Below are 20,212 nucleotides of genomic sequence, written 5' to 3'. Positions count from 1 at the left end.
CTAAAAGTTGAGAGATTTAACAAACAATCTGGGTCTTTTTCAATACATAATTTAAGTCACCTCACACTGTAAATCTTTGCTTTAAATTCTGTATCCTATGGTTTATACTCCACAACCACCTGATGAAGGAGCAACGCTCCGAAAGCTAGTGCTTCCAAATAAACCTGTTGGACTATAAACTGGTGTTGTGTGATTTTTAACTTTGTACAACATTCATCAGAACTATACACGCACAATTATAAAAACAAAATACCCTTGGATGTTGGAAATCTAAAATCTAGATCATTGTAAATATTTAAAAAGGAGGAAGGTGAATTTTTGAAATATTAGTGAGTTTAGGGCTATGACACAAAATAGGGTTGAGGTCTAAGAAAGATCAACCATGAATGGTAGGGCTGACTTGAGAGGCCATTTGCTTGCATGTTCCATTTTATTGTAGCAGTGTCTTTACTTCAGCCTCCTTTTAGTAAAGGGGATGCTATTTACCTTCTTAATTGCTTGCTGTTCCTGTGTGTTTAAATTCTGGTGGTTACATGTGCCTGGGACAAAGGACATCAAATTAGCAAGTTCGCTTTCCTATAACTGTTTTAGTTTCTTTCCAAACAGCTTATTACAATGTTTGAAATGAGTTTTCAAAACTAATTTGTCAGCGTCACCCTGAGGCAAGCTGAATCTGTCAGTTTATTTTTGTTTGACTGGTACAGTCTGAAGTTGAAGGTCTTTTTGCTATTTTTACCAGGTGTCCAAAAACATTTAAAGCTTTAACTTGACTCATACTAACTCCGAAGGTGCTTTAGTGCAGCAGTAGAGAAACAATACGGTGTAAAGGTTACCACCAGTTACCCCTACCTAGTGATTGGGTTACTGAGCTAAAAATCCAATGATAGGTGACTTCAAATTCCACTGAAACAGATCATGAAATTGAATTCATTAAAACTTGCCTTGAAGTTGTTGGACTATTGTTATGTCAGTGATGCCTTTTAGGGACGGAAATCCGCTATTCTTCCTCGATCTGGATTTATCTGTATTTCCAGTTCCACATGACTCCTTGACCTTTTGACCTTATCAAGTGTACATTCTGGGTTGCATTCATCAGATTCATCTCTGGATCTCGTGATCGAAACTGGATTGCGATTTGGAGTGAAGGCGATTGAGCTGAACTGGTATTGGTGAATCTCAATGCTGGCTTGGGCCTAACACTGACACAACTATCAATCAGCCTTTCAGCCATGGAGGCTGGAAGCAGAGGAGCTTCAGATTAGTGATGGGGTCACAATATAGTCAGGGTGACAACTGAACCTACTTTGTGAAGAGGCAGTTGTTTGAGTGCTGTAGTTCCAAGTTGCCGATATCTCCTGCGCACTTACACATCCCCTCTAAGAACACCATGGGAAGCGTATGACTGCTGAAAGCCTTCGAAAAAATAGGTCAGGGGCCTCTCTCACTGTTCTCAGTGCTGAGCCACTGGTTATTTGGCCATCGCAGAAGAGTTGGATTGACATTATCTAAATATCCAACTTCCGTGGACCCCTGCCTGATGTGCTTATCTTCGGGAAAGAAATCTACCATCCTTACTTGATCTGGCCTACATGTGACTCCAGATCTAAGGCAATGTGATTTGACTTTCAATTGCCCTCTGGGCAATTAGGGATAGGTAATAAATGCTGGCCTGCCAGTGACGCCCTCATCCAATGAACGAATAAAAGCAACACTGATGTGGTGGATCCATTTGGAATCTTCATCAGTAAAAGGCAATTCAAGGTGATCTTTCTACTCACCATTCAGCTCCACCATTGGAGGAAATCGGGGTTATTTATTGTACATGGGACAGCCTAGAGTACGTTGCCCCTGTGGGCAAGCATGGCACATGGTGGCAGACTGCCAGCTCACCTTCTGCAAAAACGACAAGCTGGAGAGGCAACAGATGAGGGACTACAAGAAGCGCCAGTGCTGTGTTCTGTAATAGGAGGCTAGCCACATCTACAGGGCCTGCCCAAACCATGATGCTAGGTCAATGCGGATGGCCAATTTGGCATCGTAAGCAGTGCTGTCCAATCAGGCAGCACCATCCAAGACCAATGAAGTTAAGGACAGTGAGAAGAAGGTTTGACAAGGAAAGAAGGACATTTTGGAAACTGAACCTGTGCCTCTCAGTCTCCCATGGAGAAAACAGAATCACTGGAAAGGGAGGCAGCAGCAGACAGATAGGAGAGGCAACCAGCGAGGACAAATCTCAAACAGCCAAGAGGAGAACCATCACAAATCAACTGAGCAGCAAAATCTGACAATGGCCCTAATGAGAAACTGGTGGCTGCTCCTCCTCCAATGATGAAATGCAGGAAAATAGCCATAGACAGAAGGAATGACAAAGTGCCGACGAGGGAAAGGAGATGAAGAGCCCTGAGCTGGGAAACATAGAAGATGACGAGGGGCTTTGAGATGTGCACCCCAGCTCCATTAGAGTAGCTATGCCCTTGACCAGGATCAGAGTGGGCCTGACGGTGAGCCTGGTTTTCTTGCTGCCCATATACCCTGATATCACTTGCCTGAGATAACACCCTAGAACAGAACACAGCAATGATCTCAGCCCTGTGCGAGGGCAGTGGTTTGTATACACCACTGGCATGTAGAAGCTTACTCAGCAACTGGAACAGCCTTAGAAATGGGACTTTTGGACTGTACTCTAAAAATCAAAATGTGGGTTTTAAAATTGCTTGTACCAATGAGTGTAGAAAGCTGCCATATAATGTGTTTCCATGTTGGCTTTCCTGGCTAACAGCTAAGCTGCCTTGCTGTTTCTGCAGGACTGTTGGATACCACACCTTAGAGCTACAGGAAATGGCCACGCTGGGGGGGGCCCACAAACTATTAATTTGGTCGGGGAGATAATGTTTGCCGATTTTCCAGCATGGGGTATTCTGCTGCATGGAAGCAACTCCACCATCTTCGAGGTTAAGAACTTATTGGGTGGGAGGGCACCTCCTCATAGCAGACATTAAGTGCAGAGACACTGCCCTGAGAGTAATGAATGTGTACACCTTGTCTGCAATAATGTGTGTCTGGCTGTCCTTCAGCAGCTCCCTCTACTGCTGGCAATGCCCAGACCGATCATTCCAGCCAGTGCCTCCAACTGAATCATGGATGTGGTGAGATCATCCAGAGGGGCTGACAGCAAACTGGACACCATGTCCAGACTCCAAGTGGGAATGGTAAAAGATGCCAAGCTGCTTGATATCTTAAGCAATACCTTCATATGTAATGCAGCATAGATATATGGCTCTATTTTCCTAAAGATAGACTTCCTGTTTGTGTGCCATGCTTTAATGGTCAGATCCATCAACATCACATCAGTTATCCTCCCTAACCACTGCCTCCTACTGGCTGACCATCAACTACAGGCAGTCCAGAGGGACAGCAGGGGAACGTGGAAGCTAAATGCGAAACTGTTGACCCCAAGAAAGGAACTCAAAAGGGATTTCAAGGCTTTGAGAACCATGAAATCTTTCGTTGAGTCTCCAGTGCTCTGGTAGGAAACAGTCAAGGTAAACATCAAGAGAAATTTCCTCATCTTGAACTTCCTCTACAGACACACATGCAGACATAAGCATGAAAAATAAATTGGCGTTGTGGGTTGAAGGAAAAACTGGAAAATCACCTCAATAGTCCCTGATCACAGGATTCACTGACTTGATCCTTTTGCTTGTCAGGACTTCCTGCTCCTGATTCTTTCTCTTCAGGAATTTTCATTTGCTTGCAGGAGCCACAGAGCAATCAATTTATATAAGTTATACAGTCTCTGAGTAAGTGTTTAAAAGTAACAGCTTACAGAGACTGGGGATGGAAATAAATTGGCATTCTTCAGGATCTGGGTGTTTTACACTGCAGAGACAAAGATAGCACTTTACTTTCCAGAGACACCAGCAGATCCATGAGGCAGGACTCTCTGCGGTATGGTCTTGCTCCTGGGTTGAACACTGTGACAAACATAACTGTGCCTGGAAGACTGTAAACTTGGTGAAAGGCTCTCTGCAGTCTGCCTAAAACTTGTTTGTCTACAAAGACAAAGAGTTGTCCTCAACGAAGTGGCACATTCCAAAGCCCAGGTTTTATGTGCTGAGGGATGCTGTAAAGGTGTCATAGTAAGGAAAGACAAACATCCATGGACTTTATGCCAAATGTAGTGATGAGCTGGTAACTTATAGAACCACTTGTAGCTTATAGTGTAAAGTACATAGATCTTGTCGTAATTCATTAACGTTTCATTTTTGTATTTGGAATAACAGCTCAATTGAGAAATGCGATTTTTTCTGTGATGTCAAATTTTGATTGTTTCACAATGTACTTATTTTATGGTTGAAGTACATTTTTACAAAATTGATGTGATTCCAATTCCACACCAACATGGCTGACTGCTATATGTATTGCTATGGAGCTGCTAGTCATGGGGGATAAATACCCCCCAAACTTGCCCTAAAGGTGAACAAAAACATCAAAGTCATTTTCAGATGTGGATGAGCTCAGGCTTTGGAATTTGAGATAATGAGGCAGGAATTCTGCTAAAGTCTTTTATTTTGTTTCCAGATTACTCAACATTTTAAAACTCTCTCTATTATCTCCAGGAAACAAAAGAGAGAAAAGGTTGTTGAACTGTTCCTTTTAGGAGATTTTGAAAGCCATTGAATTTGGTTTTTAAATTAATGAAAACACACAATGCTTATCCTGGGCTTGATTCCATTAGAATGAATTCTTCCGTTCCAACAAAAGGGGTATAGATTCCAAAGAGGAAATGCCCATTTCTGATAAAATCTGCAGTAAAATGAGGCATTAGTGCATTAAAACTGGATTTAAATATTTAAAAGGCACAGCAGTTGATAGACTAAGTGCTGAGTTAGTTGACTAATATCCATTTATAATAATGAAGAACTGTGAAAATTAAAGAATTACAACAATCTATTATACAAACTGACAGCAACCAGCCACCTGACAATAGTTATGGTAACATTTCACTCTCAATTATCATTGAATACAGCATTTGCATGTGACCTATTATTCCAAACAGCTACTGTCTCAACTGATCATGCCATCACTGAGACCACATCCTTGTAATTCTGTATTGTCATGAAAAATCCAGCCTTAGACTGTCTGCTAAAGGATCCCTCTTCTATCTTTGTTACCTCCACACTTGACAATTCTATTACTTATTTGACTGATTTCCTCTCCTGCATTCATCTTTAACTTCAGTTCATCTAAAATTCTGCTGCACCACCGCACCCCCCCCACCCCCACAACCCTCATCCTAATTAGTCTTGGTTATCTATGACCCCTTTGTTTGCTGACCTAGAGTGGCTCCCAATCCAAGAAAACCTCATGTTTAAAATTCTCAACCTCCTATTCAAGCCCCTCAATAAACTAACCCTGTCCTAACTCTCTAATGCCTTCCAACCCCACAACAATTAGAAGAGTATAAAGGCAGTAAGAGTATACTGAAGAGGGAAATCAGGAGGGCAAAAAGGGGACATGAGATAACTTTGGCAAATAGAGTTAAGGAGAATCCAAAGGGTTTTTACAAATACATTAAGGACAAAAGGGTAACTAGGGAGAGAATAGGGCCCCTCAAAGATCAGCAGGGCGGCCTTTGTATGGAGCCGCAGAAAATGGGAGAGATACCAAACGAGTATTTTGCATCAGTACTTACTGTCGAAAAGGATATGGAAGATATAGACTGTAGGGAAATAGATGGTGACAACTTACAAAATGTCCATGTTACAGAGGTGGAAGTGCTGGATGTCTTGAAACGCGTAAAGGGGGATAAATTCCCAGGACCTGATCAGGTGCACCCTAGAACTCTGTGGGAAGCCAGAGAAATGATTGCTGGGCCTCTTGCTGAGATATTTTTACGATCAATCGTCACAGGTGAGGTGCCGGAAGACTGGAGGTTGGCTAACGTGGTGCCACTGTTTAAGAAGGGTGGTAAGGACAAGCCAGGGAACTATAGAACAATGAGCCTGACCTCGGTGGTGGGCAAGTTGTTGGAGGGAATCCTGAGGGACAGGATGTACATGCATTTGGAAAGGCAAGGACTGATTAGGGATAGTCAACATGGCTTTGTGAGTGGGAAATCATGTCTCACAAACTTGATTGCATTTTTTGAAGAAGTAACAAAGAAGATTGATGAGGGCAGAGCGGTAGATGTGATCTATATGGAATTCAGTAAGACGTTCAACAAGGTTCCCCATGGGAGACTGGTTAGCAAGGTTAGATCTCACAGAATACAGGGAGAGCTAGCCATTTGGATACAGAACTGGCTCAAAGGTAGAAGACAGAGGGTGGTGATGGAGGGTTGTTTTTCAGACTGGAGGCCTGTGACCAGTGGAGTGCCACAAGGATCGGTGCTGGGTCCTCTACTTTTTGTCATTTACATGAATGATTTGGATGCGAGCATAAGACGTACAGTTAGTAAGTTTGCAGATGACACCAAAATTGCAGGTGTCGCGGACAGCGAAGAAGGTTACCTCAGATTACAACAGGATCTTAGCCAGATGGGCCAATGGGCTGAGAAGTGGCAGATGGATTTTAATTCAGATCAATGCGAGGTGCTGCATTTTGGGAAAGCAAATCTTAGCAGGACTTATACACTTAATGGTAAGGTACGAGGGAGTGTTGCTGAATAAAGAGACCTTGGAGTGCAGGTTCATAGCTCCTTGAAAGTGGAGTCGCAGGTAGTTAGGATAGTGAAGAAGGTGTTTGGTATGCTTTCGTTTATTGGTCAGAGTATGGCGTACAGAAGTTGGGAGGTCATGTTGCAGCTGTACAGGACATTGGTTAGGCCACTGTTGGAATATTGCATGCAATTCTGGTATCCTTCCTATCGGAAAGATGTTGTGAAACTCGAAAAGGTTCAGAAAAGTTTTACAAGGATGTTGCCAGGGTTGGAGGATTTGAGCTATAGGGAGAGGCTGAACAGGCTGGGGCTGTTTTCCCTGGAGCAATGGAGGCTGAGGGGTAACCTTACAGAGGTTTACAAAATTATGAGGGGAATGGATAGGGTAAATAGGCAAAGTCTTTTCCCTGGGGTCGGGGAGTCCAGACTAGAGGGCACAGGTTTAGGGTGAGAGGGAAAAGATATAAAAGAGACCTACGGGGCAACGTTTTCACACAGAGCGTGGTACACGTATGGAATGAGCTGCCAGAGGAAGTGGTGGAGGCTGGTACAATTGCAACATTTAAAAGGCATTTGGATGGTTATATGAATAGGAAGGGTTTGGAGGGATATGGGCCGGGTGCTGGCAGGTGGGACTAGATTGGTTTGGGATATCTGGTTGGCATGGACGGGTTGGACTGAAGAGTCTGTTTCTGTGCTGTACCTCTCTGTGACTCTATAACCCTAATTGAATAATTGAACAATACAGGGTCAGAGGCAGTCAGTCATCTTATCATGTCTAGCTTTATGAAAGAGCCACGTAATTGTATTCCTCTGTTCTTCCTTCCAGTCCTGCCACTCTACTGAAAAAGGTGCTATCTAAATTCATGTTCTTCTAACCTCTCTTGTTTTATCTCTTTGCAGAAACTCATCGCCTTGTTTCATACCTTCAGCACTCAAAGTCATAGAGTCTTGGAGTCATAGAGCATGGAAGCAGACCCTTCGGCCCAACATGACCATGTTGACCAGGTTCCCTAGACTTCCTGTTTTTACTTTGGTTTTCCAACGAATAATTTTAAAATCCTTTTTCATTCTTACTTGATAATTTCTGTGAGAACAATTTGCTGACTATCGTTCTGCCAGTCCCTAACTTGCTCCGTCCATCTGCCTCTGCAGGTTTTGGTTCCTTTGCCTTTGTTCATTGTCCATTGTCTTGTAATTCTGACTTTGGTGTGTGTGCTGAATTACTTTCTCAGTCTAGCACCCAGTACTCAGTACTGTGATACCATGAACAAATGATTCGGAGATGCCGGTGTTGGACTGGGGTGTACAAAGTTAAAAATCACACAACACCAGGTTATAGTCCAACAGGTTTAATTGGAAGCACACTAGCTTTCGGAGCGACAATCACCTGATGAAGGAGCATCACACCAAAAGCTAGTGTGCTTCCAAATAAACCTGTTGGACTATAACCTGGTGTTATGTGATTTTTAACACCATGAACAAAGACATGGTGACACTGAGAATGTATCAAACTTACTTTTCCTGGAGGCTGTGACTTTGAATCTAATTTTCTATCGGATTAAGGGATATATGTGGCCTGTGTGTGCGTGCCTCACAAATCCCCAGTGAAAGGGGTTGAGTGTCCTATGGGATCACCATGGTCAGAGTTGGAAATACATACATTTAGGTGGCTCCTGTAACATGTTGAAACATTTGTGTGTGGCTGGTGGTCAGCTTACTGTACCACTGTGGGTGTATCAATGGAAAGGCAGAGAATGGAGATTTTATGTCACAATATCTCACAAGGTGAAATAGAAAACAGCTCCAAAGAAGAAAAGAAATTTACATAGCACTTTTCGCAACCACAGCACGTTCCAAAGTATTTTACAAACATTGAATCATTTTTGTAGCATAGTTTCTGCTATGATGTGGGAAATCCAACAGCCAATACACACACACAATACATGGTTGGCAGGTAATGGCAAAACTATAAGAAATCTATTGATTAAACTGGAAAAGAGAAATAATAAACAGGTAAGTAAAACATCGGTGCTGAGGGACAGGTCACAGTGTATGGCCCAAATCACAGTTTATTACATGAATGCACAAAGTGAAAGGAACAAATTAATTAAGCCTGCAGGCACAAGTTCTAAATTGGAAAGTATGATATAGCAACCATTACTGAGATACAGCTGAGGGATGGTCAGGATTGGGAACGAAATGGACCAGGTTAGCAGGTTTACAGGATGGACAGGGAAAATGGAGTCACTTTACTGAAAAACAGCGAAATTATTTCAATGGTGAATGAGGATATAATGAGGGGAAAGCATTTGGTAGAGGCCAGAAAGATGAAAGTGAGGAACACTAAAGGATCTAAAACTGTAATGGATGTTATGTGTAGACCTCTGGTAGCAGTTCTGAAATGTTAGATTGTCTCAGTGCAGAAATCAGGCAAGTGTGTAGCAAAGCCATAGCAGTATTAATGGGAGATTTTAACTTTAACATAGATTGGGAAAGCTCCTGTCAGAAAGATAGCAAATTTTTTGAGCGTGTCCGAGATAGGTTCCTACAGCAATATTTTGGTTGCAACAAAGAGTCAAGTAAGTTTGGGTCAAGTGATGAGTAATGTGTGATGAGCTGGATTGTTGGAGTTTATACTCAAGGATGGTGTAACTGAATACTTTGAAAGTTTTTAGCTAATCAGGGAGGGCCAGCATAAATTCATGACAGGTAGGTCATACCTGACAAACGTCATTGAATTTTTAGAGGAGGTGACTAAGGTAGTGGATAAGGGAATGTCGATGAATGTTGTTTATGTTGTTTATGCCTTTTTCAGAAGGCATTTGATAAAGTCCCACATAAGAGACTCTTAACTAAGGTAGAAACCCACAGAACTAAGGGCTGTGAAGGTGGTTGAGTAGCAGACAACAGAAAAGGATAATGGGTAGGTACAATACTCAAATTAGCAGGATGGGACCAGTGGTGTTCCATAAGGATCAGTATTAGGGCCTCAAATGATTTGTTAATGATTTGCATAAAGACATAGAAAGTCATATATCCGAATTTGCTGATGACACAAAATCATTGTTGACAATATAGATGATAGCATAAAATTACTAAGGGATATTGAAAGAATAAGAGAATAGGAAAGACTGTAGCAGATGGATTTTACTGTAAGCAAGTGTGAGGTTATCCACGTTGGACAAGAAAAAGCATAGATCAGTGTATTTTCCAGGTGCTGTGAAGTTAAATATGGTGGATATTTAAAGAGGCTTGAGGGCGTTCAGGTGCATAGATCTTTAAAATGTCACAAAGAGGTACAGAAAATAGTCAGGAAAACTAATGGAATGCAGGCCTTTATGTCTTGAGGACAGGGGTACAAGATGTAGACGTCATGCTGCAGTTATACAAAACTCTGGTTAGACCCCACTAGGAGTACTGTGAGCAGATCTGGGCATCACACCTTTGGAAGGATATATTGGCCTTGAAGGGAGTTAAACATAGATTTACAAGAATGATTCCTGGACTTCAGGGAAAGATTATACAAATTAGGCTTGTTTTCTCCAGAATTTAGAAGGTTAATTATTCAAGATATTAACAGGAAAAGACAGGGTAGATAAAGATAAACTATTTCCACTGATTGGAGATTTGAGAACTAGGGGGGAAGAGTTTGAGAATTAGGGCCAGACTGTTCAGGAGAAATGTTAGGAAGCACTTCTCCACACAAAGGGTGATAGGATCTTGACCAGATGGGTCAATGGGCAGAGAAGTGGCAGATGGAGTTTAATTCAGATAAATGCGAGGTGCTGCAATTCAGGAAAGCAGAAGGTGTTTGGTATGCTTTCGTTTATTGGTCAGAGTATTGAGTACAGGAGTTGGGAGGTCATGTTGCGGCTATACAGGACATTGGTTAGGCCACTGTTGGAATATTGCATGCAATTCTGGTATCCTGCGTATTGGAAAGACTTGTGAAACTTGAAAGGGTTCAGAAAAGATTTACAAGGATGTTGCCAGGTTGGAGTATTTGAGCTATAGGGAGAGGCTAAACAGGCTGGATCTGATTTCCCTGGATCGTCGGAGGCTGAGGGGTGACCTAAAAATTATGAGGGGCATGGATAGGGTAAATAGGCAAAGTCTTTTTCCTGGGGTCAGGGAGTCCAGAACTAGAGGGCATAGGTTTAGGGTGAGAGGGGAAAGATATCAGAGAGACCTAAGCGGCAACTTTTTCACATAGAGGGTGGTACGTGTATGGAATGAGCTGCCGGAAGAAGTGATGGAGGCTGGTACAATTGCAACATTTAAAAGGCATTTGGATGGGTATATGAATAGGAAGGGTATGGAGGGATATGGGCTGGGTGCTGGCCGGTTGGGACTAGATTAGTTGTGGATATCTGGTCAGCATGGACCAGTTGGACCGAAGGGTCTGTTTCCAAGCTGTACATCTTTATGACTCTATGACAAGCAGCAGTGAATGTCGGATCAGTTATTCATTTTAAATCTGAGACAGATAATGTTTTGTTGAGTAATGTTATTAAGAAATATGGGCCAAAGGCATGTATATGGAGTTCTGGCACAGACCAGCTATGCCACACATCAGCTATGATCTCATTGAATGATGGTACAGGCTCGAAGGTCGGAGTGGTCTATTCCTGTTCCTATAACCTGCCACAAACAGCAATATGATAATGACCAGATCTTGGTTGTGGAATAAACATTACTTGGCTCACTAGGGTCAACTCTTCCTGCTCCCTTAACAATAGTGACCATGTGATCTTTTACATTCACCTGGGAGGGAAGATAGAATCTCAATTCAATGTCTCATCCAAAAAACACACCTCTAACAAAGTGGTTTTCACTCACTACTATCCCTCCAACAACCAGTACTCAGACAGCACAGCATTCCCTCAGTACTAACTCCGTCACTGCAGCACTCACAGTTTTGTTCCTTTTACAGAGAAGTGGCCCCTCAGCAATGACCCTTCAATTGTGATGCACTCTCACTGTACTGCACTTCTGATAATGCATAGCTCTTTCAATACTGACTCCCTCAGTACTGACCCAATGACAGTGTAATGCTGCCTCAGTATTGATCCTCCAACAGTGCAGTGCTCCCTCAGTACTGATCCTCTGACAGTACAGCGCTCCCTCAATACTGACCCCCTGACAGTGTAGTGCTCCCTCAGTATTGATCCTCCAACAGTGCAGCGCTCCGTCAGTATTGACACTCTGACAGTGCAGCGCTCCCACAATACTGACCCTCTGACAGTGTAGCGCTCCATCAGTACTGAACTTACGACAGTGCAGCGCTCCCTCAGTATTGACCCTCCAACAGCCCAGCACTCCCTCAGTGCTGATCCTCTGACAGTGCAGTGCTCCCTCAGTACTGACCCTCCAACAACTCAGCGCTCCCTCAGTACTGACCCTCTGACAGTGCAGCGTTCCCTCAGTACTGACCCTTTCACAGTGCAGCATTCCCTCAGTACTGAACCTCTGACAATGCAGTGCTCCCTCAATACTGACCCTCTGACAGTGCAGTATTCCCTCAGTGCTGACCCTCCAACAATGTGATGCTCCCTCAGTACTGACCTTCTGACAATGCAATACTCCCTTGGTAACTGACCCTCCAACAACGCAATACTCCCTCAGTACTAACCCTCTGACAATGCAAAACTCCCTCGGTACGGGGTATTGGGTATGAAGTGCAAACACTAATACATGGTCCACCTGACCCACTACGTTCCCCAATTTCTCCTTCTATTTGGACCGAGAACATATCAGTGAAGGAAGTTCTCCCAAGCGTCTTTCAGAAATCCTTGTTCCTCCGTCCCCTGTAACTTAACAGTAGCTTTACTCAGACAAAATCTGCTTTGTTAATAGTCTGGGTCTCTGTCTGTCTGTTCCCCCATTCTCTCTGTCTCTGTCTCTGTCTCTGTCTCTCTCTCTCTGTCTTTTTCTCTCATCTATTTTCATCCCTCCCTTGGCTTTATCCTTCACAGTTGAATTTCTCACCTACATGCTGGACAGAGACGTGTCCATAATCTGGTAAAATTAGCTCAGAGCCTCTCTTGTCAGAGTGTCTCCCTCTTCCTTCCCTCTGTCTTCGAGCTCTCTGAAGTAGGCAAAGTTCAAAATTGTGAGCTTGAGTTCAGATTTGAAAGACAGCAAATACAGTGACCTTGGATAAATATTTATCTGACGACAAGATCCCACCTCCTCCCCCCAAACTGTGTGGAGCAGGAACAGCCAGAGCTAAAGGGCCACAGACAGGTGTTTCATTTCCTTCCTTTGTGGGGTTTGGATGAGGAGAATGGCTCCTCTGAGACCCATAGGCAAGCTCCTGCCTCCTGACTTCCCTCACCTCTTCTCACCCCGTCTCCATAATTCTGAAAACAACCAGCTTCAAAACGTCTTTCCCCAGTCTCAGGGAATTTTTTTCAGTCCTGAATGTCAGCAGTTTGAAATACATCTCTCCCAACCAGCTGACACCATTTCCTCTCCCCTGTTCTGGGGCAAGTGACTGATAAATGTTTAACATGAGCTGAGTCTCACATCACCAAGATCAGGATGAATGGTGAGTGTTCCCCCAGCACTCTCCCAACTCATCCTCGAGCTTGAAATGAGGCCTTGGTCTGTCAATGTTGCTGTCTCTCTCTCTCTCTCTCTCTCTGTTTCCCTGCCTTCACTCCCACTCCTGCTTGATCTCTCTCCCTCTCTATCATTCACACTCTGACACTCCACACACAGTGCAATCGACTGAAGCTCCTGGGAGCAGGCATTGAGGAAGGTGAGCAGTTAATTGTACAGGAGGTGAACTGGCAGCTTGCAGATAGCAGGATGAAAGTTGAGCAGTAAGCAGGTGGCACATTAACCTATTGTTAATGCATCAGCATGTTGCGCCTACTCAGTAACTCACAAGGTCACCAAGTTAAACTGCGTCTCTCTGATCCTTTTTTCTCTTACCTTTCTGATTAAGTAGACTGCAAACTAGAGACAGGCGTCTTTTAAGATTCACATTAGGTCAAAGGTGATGTGCAGCTGGTGAGATCATTTCTCTGCTGGATTTGGACCTGTCACAAGCTTTTTTATGTTAATGGGAAGCTTTGTTGGATAAGGGGAGAGGAGGTTAGCACTGATCGTCGTCTACCGAGCGAGGTCAGGGCACGGCTTCCAACTGCAGGGAGCGAGTTCAAAGCAGACGTATGAAGGGCTATCCAGGGGGTTGGAGGTAGGGTAGGATGATAGAGGGAAGGTGAATCTCCACCATGGGTAGCACAGGGTTGATAAAGGGGAGAGTGAAGTGTAACCAATAGCAGGCCAAGAGCGGAGAAAGTTGAGGATGATGATTGGCAGGTCCAGGGTGGAAAGAAACTCACTGGGGATGTGTGTGGACAGCTCTAGGCTGATAGAAGATCACAGAAAGTAAAGATTCTGGTGATGGAGAGAGGGTTGAGGACAATGGAGGGAAGATCAAAAATGACTGAGGGAGGGGGTATTGACAATCCAGGTATCCAAGGGTGTCAGGTGAGGAAGAGGTGGCAGCAGTTTAAATTCCTCATCTCACACAGGGTGAATGATGACACTGGCTTGCAAGGAGTAACTGACCAGGTACTGTCTGAATGTAGCAGGAAGACCTTCAATTGTGAGCTATCGGTGGGTTTGGTAACTTTCTGCCCAGCCTCACCATTCAACTGGCCAGGCCCCATGAGTGCACATGGCTACTTGATAGGCTGCCTCACTACTGTGCCTGGTCAACCATCCCAGCACCGAATGGAGTTCCAGCACACTTACCAATTTGCTATTGGAACATTCATCACTGCAACAAGAACCTGCCTCCCCCACACACTACACATCGTAACACAATCGCCAGAGTCTGTCTGTCTCTCTCTCACACACACACAAAGAGCACTCTCTCACATACATGGAAATGTACTCACGACACTTTCTCTCTCACACGCACTCCCACATTCATTCAAACAAGTACACACCACAGTTAAAGAGTCCTTCACAGTAGCATTTGAAGTGTTTGCTCAGCAATCTGGTTCGCAGTTCAGATGAGTCAACACTGTCAATGCATTGATAATTCAGCAATAAATGGGCAATCGCAGTCAGTATGTTTAGAAATTAAAGTGATTGATAACAATGTTAACATCACCACTCTTCTGCTGCATGGAGAGGTTACTCTGATGGGCACGTCTGGGAAAAGTAAAGCTCAGAATTTGCTTCATAACTTCTGCACGGAATCAAAGCTCTGTGTGTAACAAGTAAGATATTAATATGAAGAACATAAGAGACGAGAGCAGGTGTAGACTATATGTTCCTTTGAGCCTGCTCTGCCATTCAACACAATCATGCTGGTCATTTGCCTAAACTATAATTCCCAGTCTAGCCCATGTTCCTTGATTTTCTGAGATACCAAATATCTGTCGACCTCAGTCTTAGATGTATTTGTCGATGGAGCATTCATGATCCTGAGCCATAAGGAATTCCAAAGATTCACCTGCCTCTGATAAAGAAATTTCTTTACTAATCAATTGGGCCTTATCCTGAGGCTTTGATAAAGAGCAATAACAACAACTTGTCATTAGTTTGCATCTTTAATGTTATAAAATATGCAAAAACACTTCTCAAGTCAATAGTTCGGAGTCAAATGTTGACTTCCAGAAAATTTTGACAAAGTGCCATGTGAAAGATTATTAAACTGAAACCTGTGGGAATGCAGGATAAATACTGGAAATGGACAAAATTGGGTGAAAGGCAAAAGATGGGTCAGTACTGACCGGAGGGCTTATGTCCAATTGGACATGGGGACAAGCACAGAATCATAGGAGGCAGTACTGAAGTCGCTACCATTTCAAATTCATATCAATGACCTGGATTCTGCAATTCAACACAAAATGATCAGGTAATGCCAGATGAGAAGGGACAATGAGATCAACGGCAGCTCAAAATAAGTTGTATAACAGAACAGTGTGTGATAAAACTTAATGCAGAGAAAATGAAAATAAATACACGAGAGCTGACAAATACGTTAACAGGAACCCTCATGTGGAAGTTTTCAGTCCAGAAGCATTTGCTGATACATTGAGAGTCTTTCAAAGATTGCTGCATGGTTGAATATCTCCAGGTTTCTCTGACTTTGTTTCAGATGTGCAGTATTTCTTGAATTGCATTTATGAACAGTGGACTGGTTGGCATGCCATAGACATGTGATCTCAACCTGTATTGACATATGTGTTCATTTTAGCTTTGGAAGCTATTAAACAGATTATTGAAACATTATGTCAGAAGTGGCCAACTGCAATTGTGTTTATTTATGTAATTTTCAAGTGCTGGGTGGGTCAGATTTGCTGTGAATTTTCTACTCCCTGCTGTAGAAATAGAGTCATAGAGTCAAAGAGATGTACAGCTTGGAAACAGACCCTTCGGTTCAACCCGTCCATGCCGACCAGATATCCACACCTAATCTAGTCCCACCTGCCAGCACCCAGCCCATATCCCTCCACACCCTTCCTATTCATCCAAATGCCTCTTAAATGTTGCAATTGTACCAGCCTCCATCACTTCTTCTGGCAGCTCATTCCATACACGTACCACCCTCTGTATCCAAATGGCTAGTTCTCCCTGTATTCCATGAGATCTCAGCTTGCTAACCAGTCTCCCATGGGGAACCTTGTCGAACACTTTACTGAAGTCCATATAGATCACAGCCACTGCTCTGCCCTCTTTATTACTTCTTCAAAAAACTCTATCAAGTTTGTGAGACATGATTTCCCACGCACAAAGACATGTTCACTATCCCTAACCAGTCCTTGCCTTTCCAAATACATGTAGATCCTGTCCCCCAGGATTCCCTCCAACAACTTGCCCACCACCGACATCAGGTTCACTGGTCTATAGTTCCCTTGCTTGTCCTTGCCACTTTTCTTAAATAGTGGCACCATGTTTGCCAACCTCCAGTCTTCCAGTATCTCACCTGTGACTATCGATGATACAAATATCTCAGCAAGAGACCCAGCAATCTCTTCCCTAGCTTCCCACAGAGATCTAGAGTACACCTGATCAGGTCCTGGGGATTTATCCGTTTTTATGCGTTTCAAGACATTCAGCACTTCCTCCTCTAATATATGGACATTTTTCAAGATGTCACCATCTTTTTTCCTACATTCTATATCTTCCATGTCCTTTACAGTAAACATTGATTAGTATCTCCCCCATTTTCTGCAGCTCCACACAAAGGCCACCTTGCTGATCTTTGAGGGGGCCCTATTCTCACCCTAGGTGCCCTTCTGTCCTTAATGTATTTGTAAAAACCCTTTGGATTCTCCTCAACTCTATTTGCCAAAGCTATCTCATGTCCCCTTTTTGCCCTCCTGATTTCCCTCTTAAGTATACTCCTACTGCCTTTATACTCTTCTAAGGATTTACTCGATTTATCCTGTCTACACCTAACATATGCATCCTTCTTTTTCTTAACCAAACCCTCAGTTTCCTTCATCATCCAACATTCCCTATACCTACCAGCCTTTCCTTTCACCCTAACAGGAATACACTGTCTCTGGACTCTTGTTATCTCATTTCTATTTTCCAGCCATCTCTTTACCTGTGAACATTTGCCCCCAGTCAGCTCTTGAAAGTTCTTGCCAAATACAATCAAAATTAGCCTTCCTCAAAATTAGAACTTCAACTTTTAGATCTGGTCTATTTTTTTCCATCACTATTTTAAAACCAATAGAATTATGGTCAGTGACTCCAAAGTGCTCCCCCACTGACACCGCAGACACGTGCCCTGCCTTATTTCCCAACAGTAGGTCAAGTTTTGCACCTTCTTTGGTAGGTACATCCACATACTGAATCAGGAACATTTCTGGTACACACTTCACAAATTCCTTTCCATCTAAGCGTTTAACACTATGGCAGTCCCAATCTATGTTTGGAAAGTTAAAATCCCCTACCATAACCACCCTATTATTCTTACAGATAACTGAGATCTTCTTACAAATTTCACCATTTCCCTCTGACTATTAGGAGGTCTAAAATACAATCCCAATCAGGTGATCATCCCTATTTTATTTCTTAGTTCCACCCAAACAACTTCCCTGGTATTTTCAGGAATATCCTCCCTCAGCACAGCAGTAATGCTATCCCTTAGCAAAGATGCCACCCCCTTCTCTCTTGCCTCCCTTTCTATCCTTCCTGTAAAATTTGTATCCTGGAACATTAAGCTGCCAGTCCTGTCCATCCCTGAGCCACGTTTCTGTAATTGCTATAATTTCCCAGTCTCATGTTCCTAACCATACCCTGAGTTCATCTGCTTCCCTGTTAGGTCTCTTGCATTGAAGTAAATGCAGTTGAATTTATCAGCCCTCCTTGTTCTCTGCTTCATCCCTGCCTGCCTTGACCATTTGACTTGCTTCGTTTCTCAACTGTACCAGTCTCAGACTGATCTCTTGAGAACATTCTGCACCCTCTCTGAGACATCCTTGATCCTGGTACCAGGGAAGCAACACACCATTCTGATTTTTCGCTGCTGGCCATAGAAACGTTTGTCTGTGCCTCGGACTAGACAGTCCCCTAACACATCGATCTCTTGGCACCCGATGTACCCCTCATTGAATCAGAGCCAGTCTCAATACCAGAAACTTGGCTGTTTGTGCTACATTCCCCTGAGAATCCATCACCCCCTACATTTTCCAAAACAGCATACTTGTTTGAAATAGGGATAGCCACAGAAGAATCCTGCACTACCTGCCTACCTCTCATACCTTTCCTAGAGTTAACCCATCTATGTGATTGTATCTGTAACTTTTCTCCCTTCCTATAACTAACATCCATCACCCCCCTCTGCTTTTGTAAATTCCTCATTACCTCTAACTGTCGTTCCAACTGATCTATTCGATCTGATAGGATTCGCAACCAATGGCATTTATTGCAGATATAATCCTCAATAATACATAATTTTTCCCTAATCACCCATATCAGAACAGAAGAGCATATCATTCTACTAAAGGCATTTTTGCTTCTTCCAATCTGCAGACCTAGAAAATAGCACTGTCTTATTCCTCGACAAAATACTGCTCCAGGTTAACTTCATACTTATGGCTTATATTTTAAGTTTAATCAAAAGACATATCTCAAAAATCATCTAGTCAAGAAAGAACCCACTCTAGTCACTACTGCAGAGTTTATGTTCACTTATCTGTTTCTGTGCTTTGACCTCTCCCAAACAGGTTCCTGCAAGATTAGTTCTGAATTTCAGTTTGTTAATTTTCCCAGACGCACCCCGATATCCAGCGACACATGAAATCAAACAGCAAAGGCAGTAGCTGTGCAGGTTCACTGCTGTGTCAGTTAAAACTGTGGGTTTCTTTCTCTTTCTCTCTCTCTTTTCTGCACTGACCTGACCCTGTGCTGCCTTTGTCTGTACCTCTCCCTTTTAAAAGTGCTGTTGTTTTGACTTTTTTTTTCTCCAAAGTTCCAAAACAATGCAACAGCGTATAACACAGTAATTGCTGCTCCTGGAATTTGAGGAAATTACCTCCAAAACCTAAAATACCTCAAAAAAGGAGAGCCTGTTCCAGAAAGAATTAGTATTTATTTTAGAGAAATCTTTGAAAAAATGACAAGTTAAATGAAAAGATAGAGCACATACGGCAAATAACCTTATCAGTATTCCAGAAAGATTGTTCCAACTGTATTGTAGCCAAGACCTCACTGAGGAGCAAGGAATGTGGACCGGAGAAACTGTAAATGGATTGAAGACATACTTTGGACCCCAGAGCAATATTACACATGAACAATCTGTGTTCAACTGCAGAGCTTTGGGAGAGGAAAAATATTGATTAGTGTCTGATGAATCACATGATAAGAATGTCTTAAGGATAAGGGATCCTGTCATGAGTGCACATCTGGTGAGATAGGACAAACTTACTCTTAAGAAAGCCAGCAGCACATGCAGCAGCTCTGAAGTTGCACAAGATTATCTCATGCCTGTTAATGGGAGACAAGCAAAGGTTTTGCATAATGGTGAGAGACAATCCAGGCAAAACAAGAACAACATATTACAAATGGCTAACTTGGTTGGGAAGGTAACAAAAAGGATTGATGAGGGCAGGGCGGTGGACACGATCAAGATGAACTTCAAAGATGCATTTGACAAGATTCCTTATGGTAGGCTGGTTAACAAGGAATGCAGGGATATTTGATTCCAGAACTTGCTTGAAGAAACAAGACAGAAGGTGGTGGTGGTAGGTTGTTTTTTAGACTGGAGGCTATGACCAGTGGTGTGCCACAAGAATTGGTGCTGGGTCCACTGCTTTTCATCATTTATATAAATGTTTTGGATGTGAATATAGGAGATGTCGTTAGTAAGTTTGCGGATGACACCAAAATTGGAGATGTAGTGAACAGCGAAGAAGATTACTTCAAAGTATAACAGGATCTTGATCAGATGGGCCAATGGGTTGAGAGGTGGCAGATGGAGTTTAATTTAAGTAAATGTGAGGTATTGCATGTTGGAATGGCAAATCAGGGCAGGAGTTATACACTTAATGGTAAGGTTCTGTGGAGTGT

At 43.0% G+C, this 20,212-nt stretch overlaps 1 protein-coding gene across 1 annotated transcript in view; it reads left to right on the top strand.

Annotated features, from left to right (window-relative positions):
• The window catches only part of LOC122558042 (prelamin-A/C-like), a 91,682-nt gene that overhangs the window by 10,849 nt on the left and 60,621 nt on the right, over positions 1 to 20,212 (top strand). Inside the window, exon 2 of the mRNA XM_043706371.1 lies at positions 7,565 to 7,669. Within this exon, the coding sequence (XP_043562306.1) occupies positions 7,628 to 7,669 (42 nt within the window). The 5' untranslated portion in view covers positions 7,565 to 7,627. The remainder of the gene's footprint in view (positions 1 to 7,564; positions 7,670 to 20,212) is intronic.

The sequence above is a fragment of the Chiloscyllium plagiosum genome, chromosome 16, assembly GCF_004010195.1.
Source record: "Chiloscyllium plagiosum isolate BGI_BamShark_2017 chromosome 16, ASM401019v2, whole genome shotgun sequence".
Taxonomy (NCBI): Eukaryota; Metazoa; Chordata; class Chondrichthyes; order Orectolobiformes; family Hemiscylliidae; genus Chiloscyllium; species Chiloscyllium plagiosum.
Note: the sequence above shows the minus strand (reverse complement) of the source record. Positions and strands in the feature narration are given on the sequence as shown.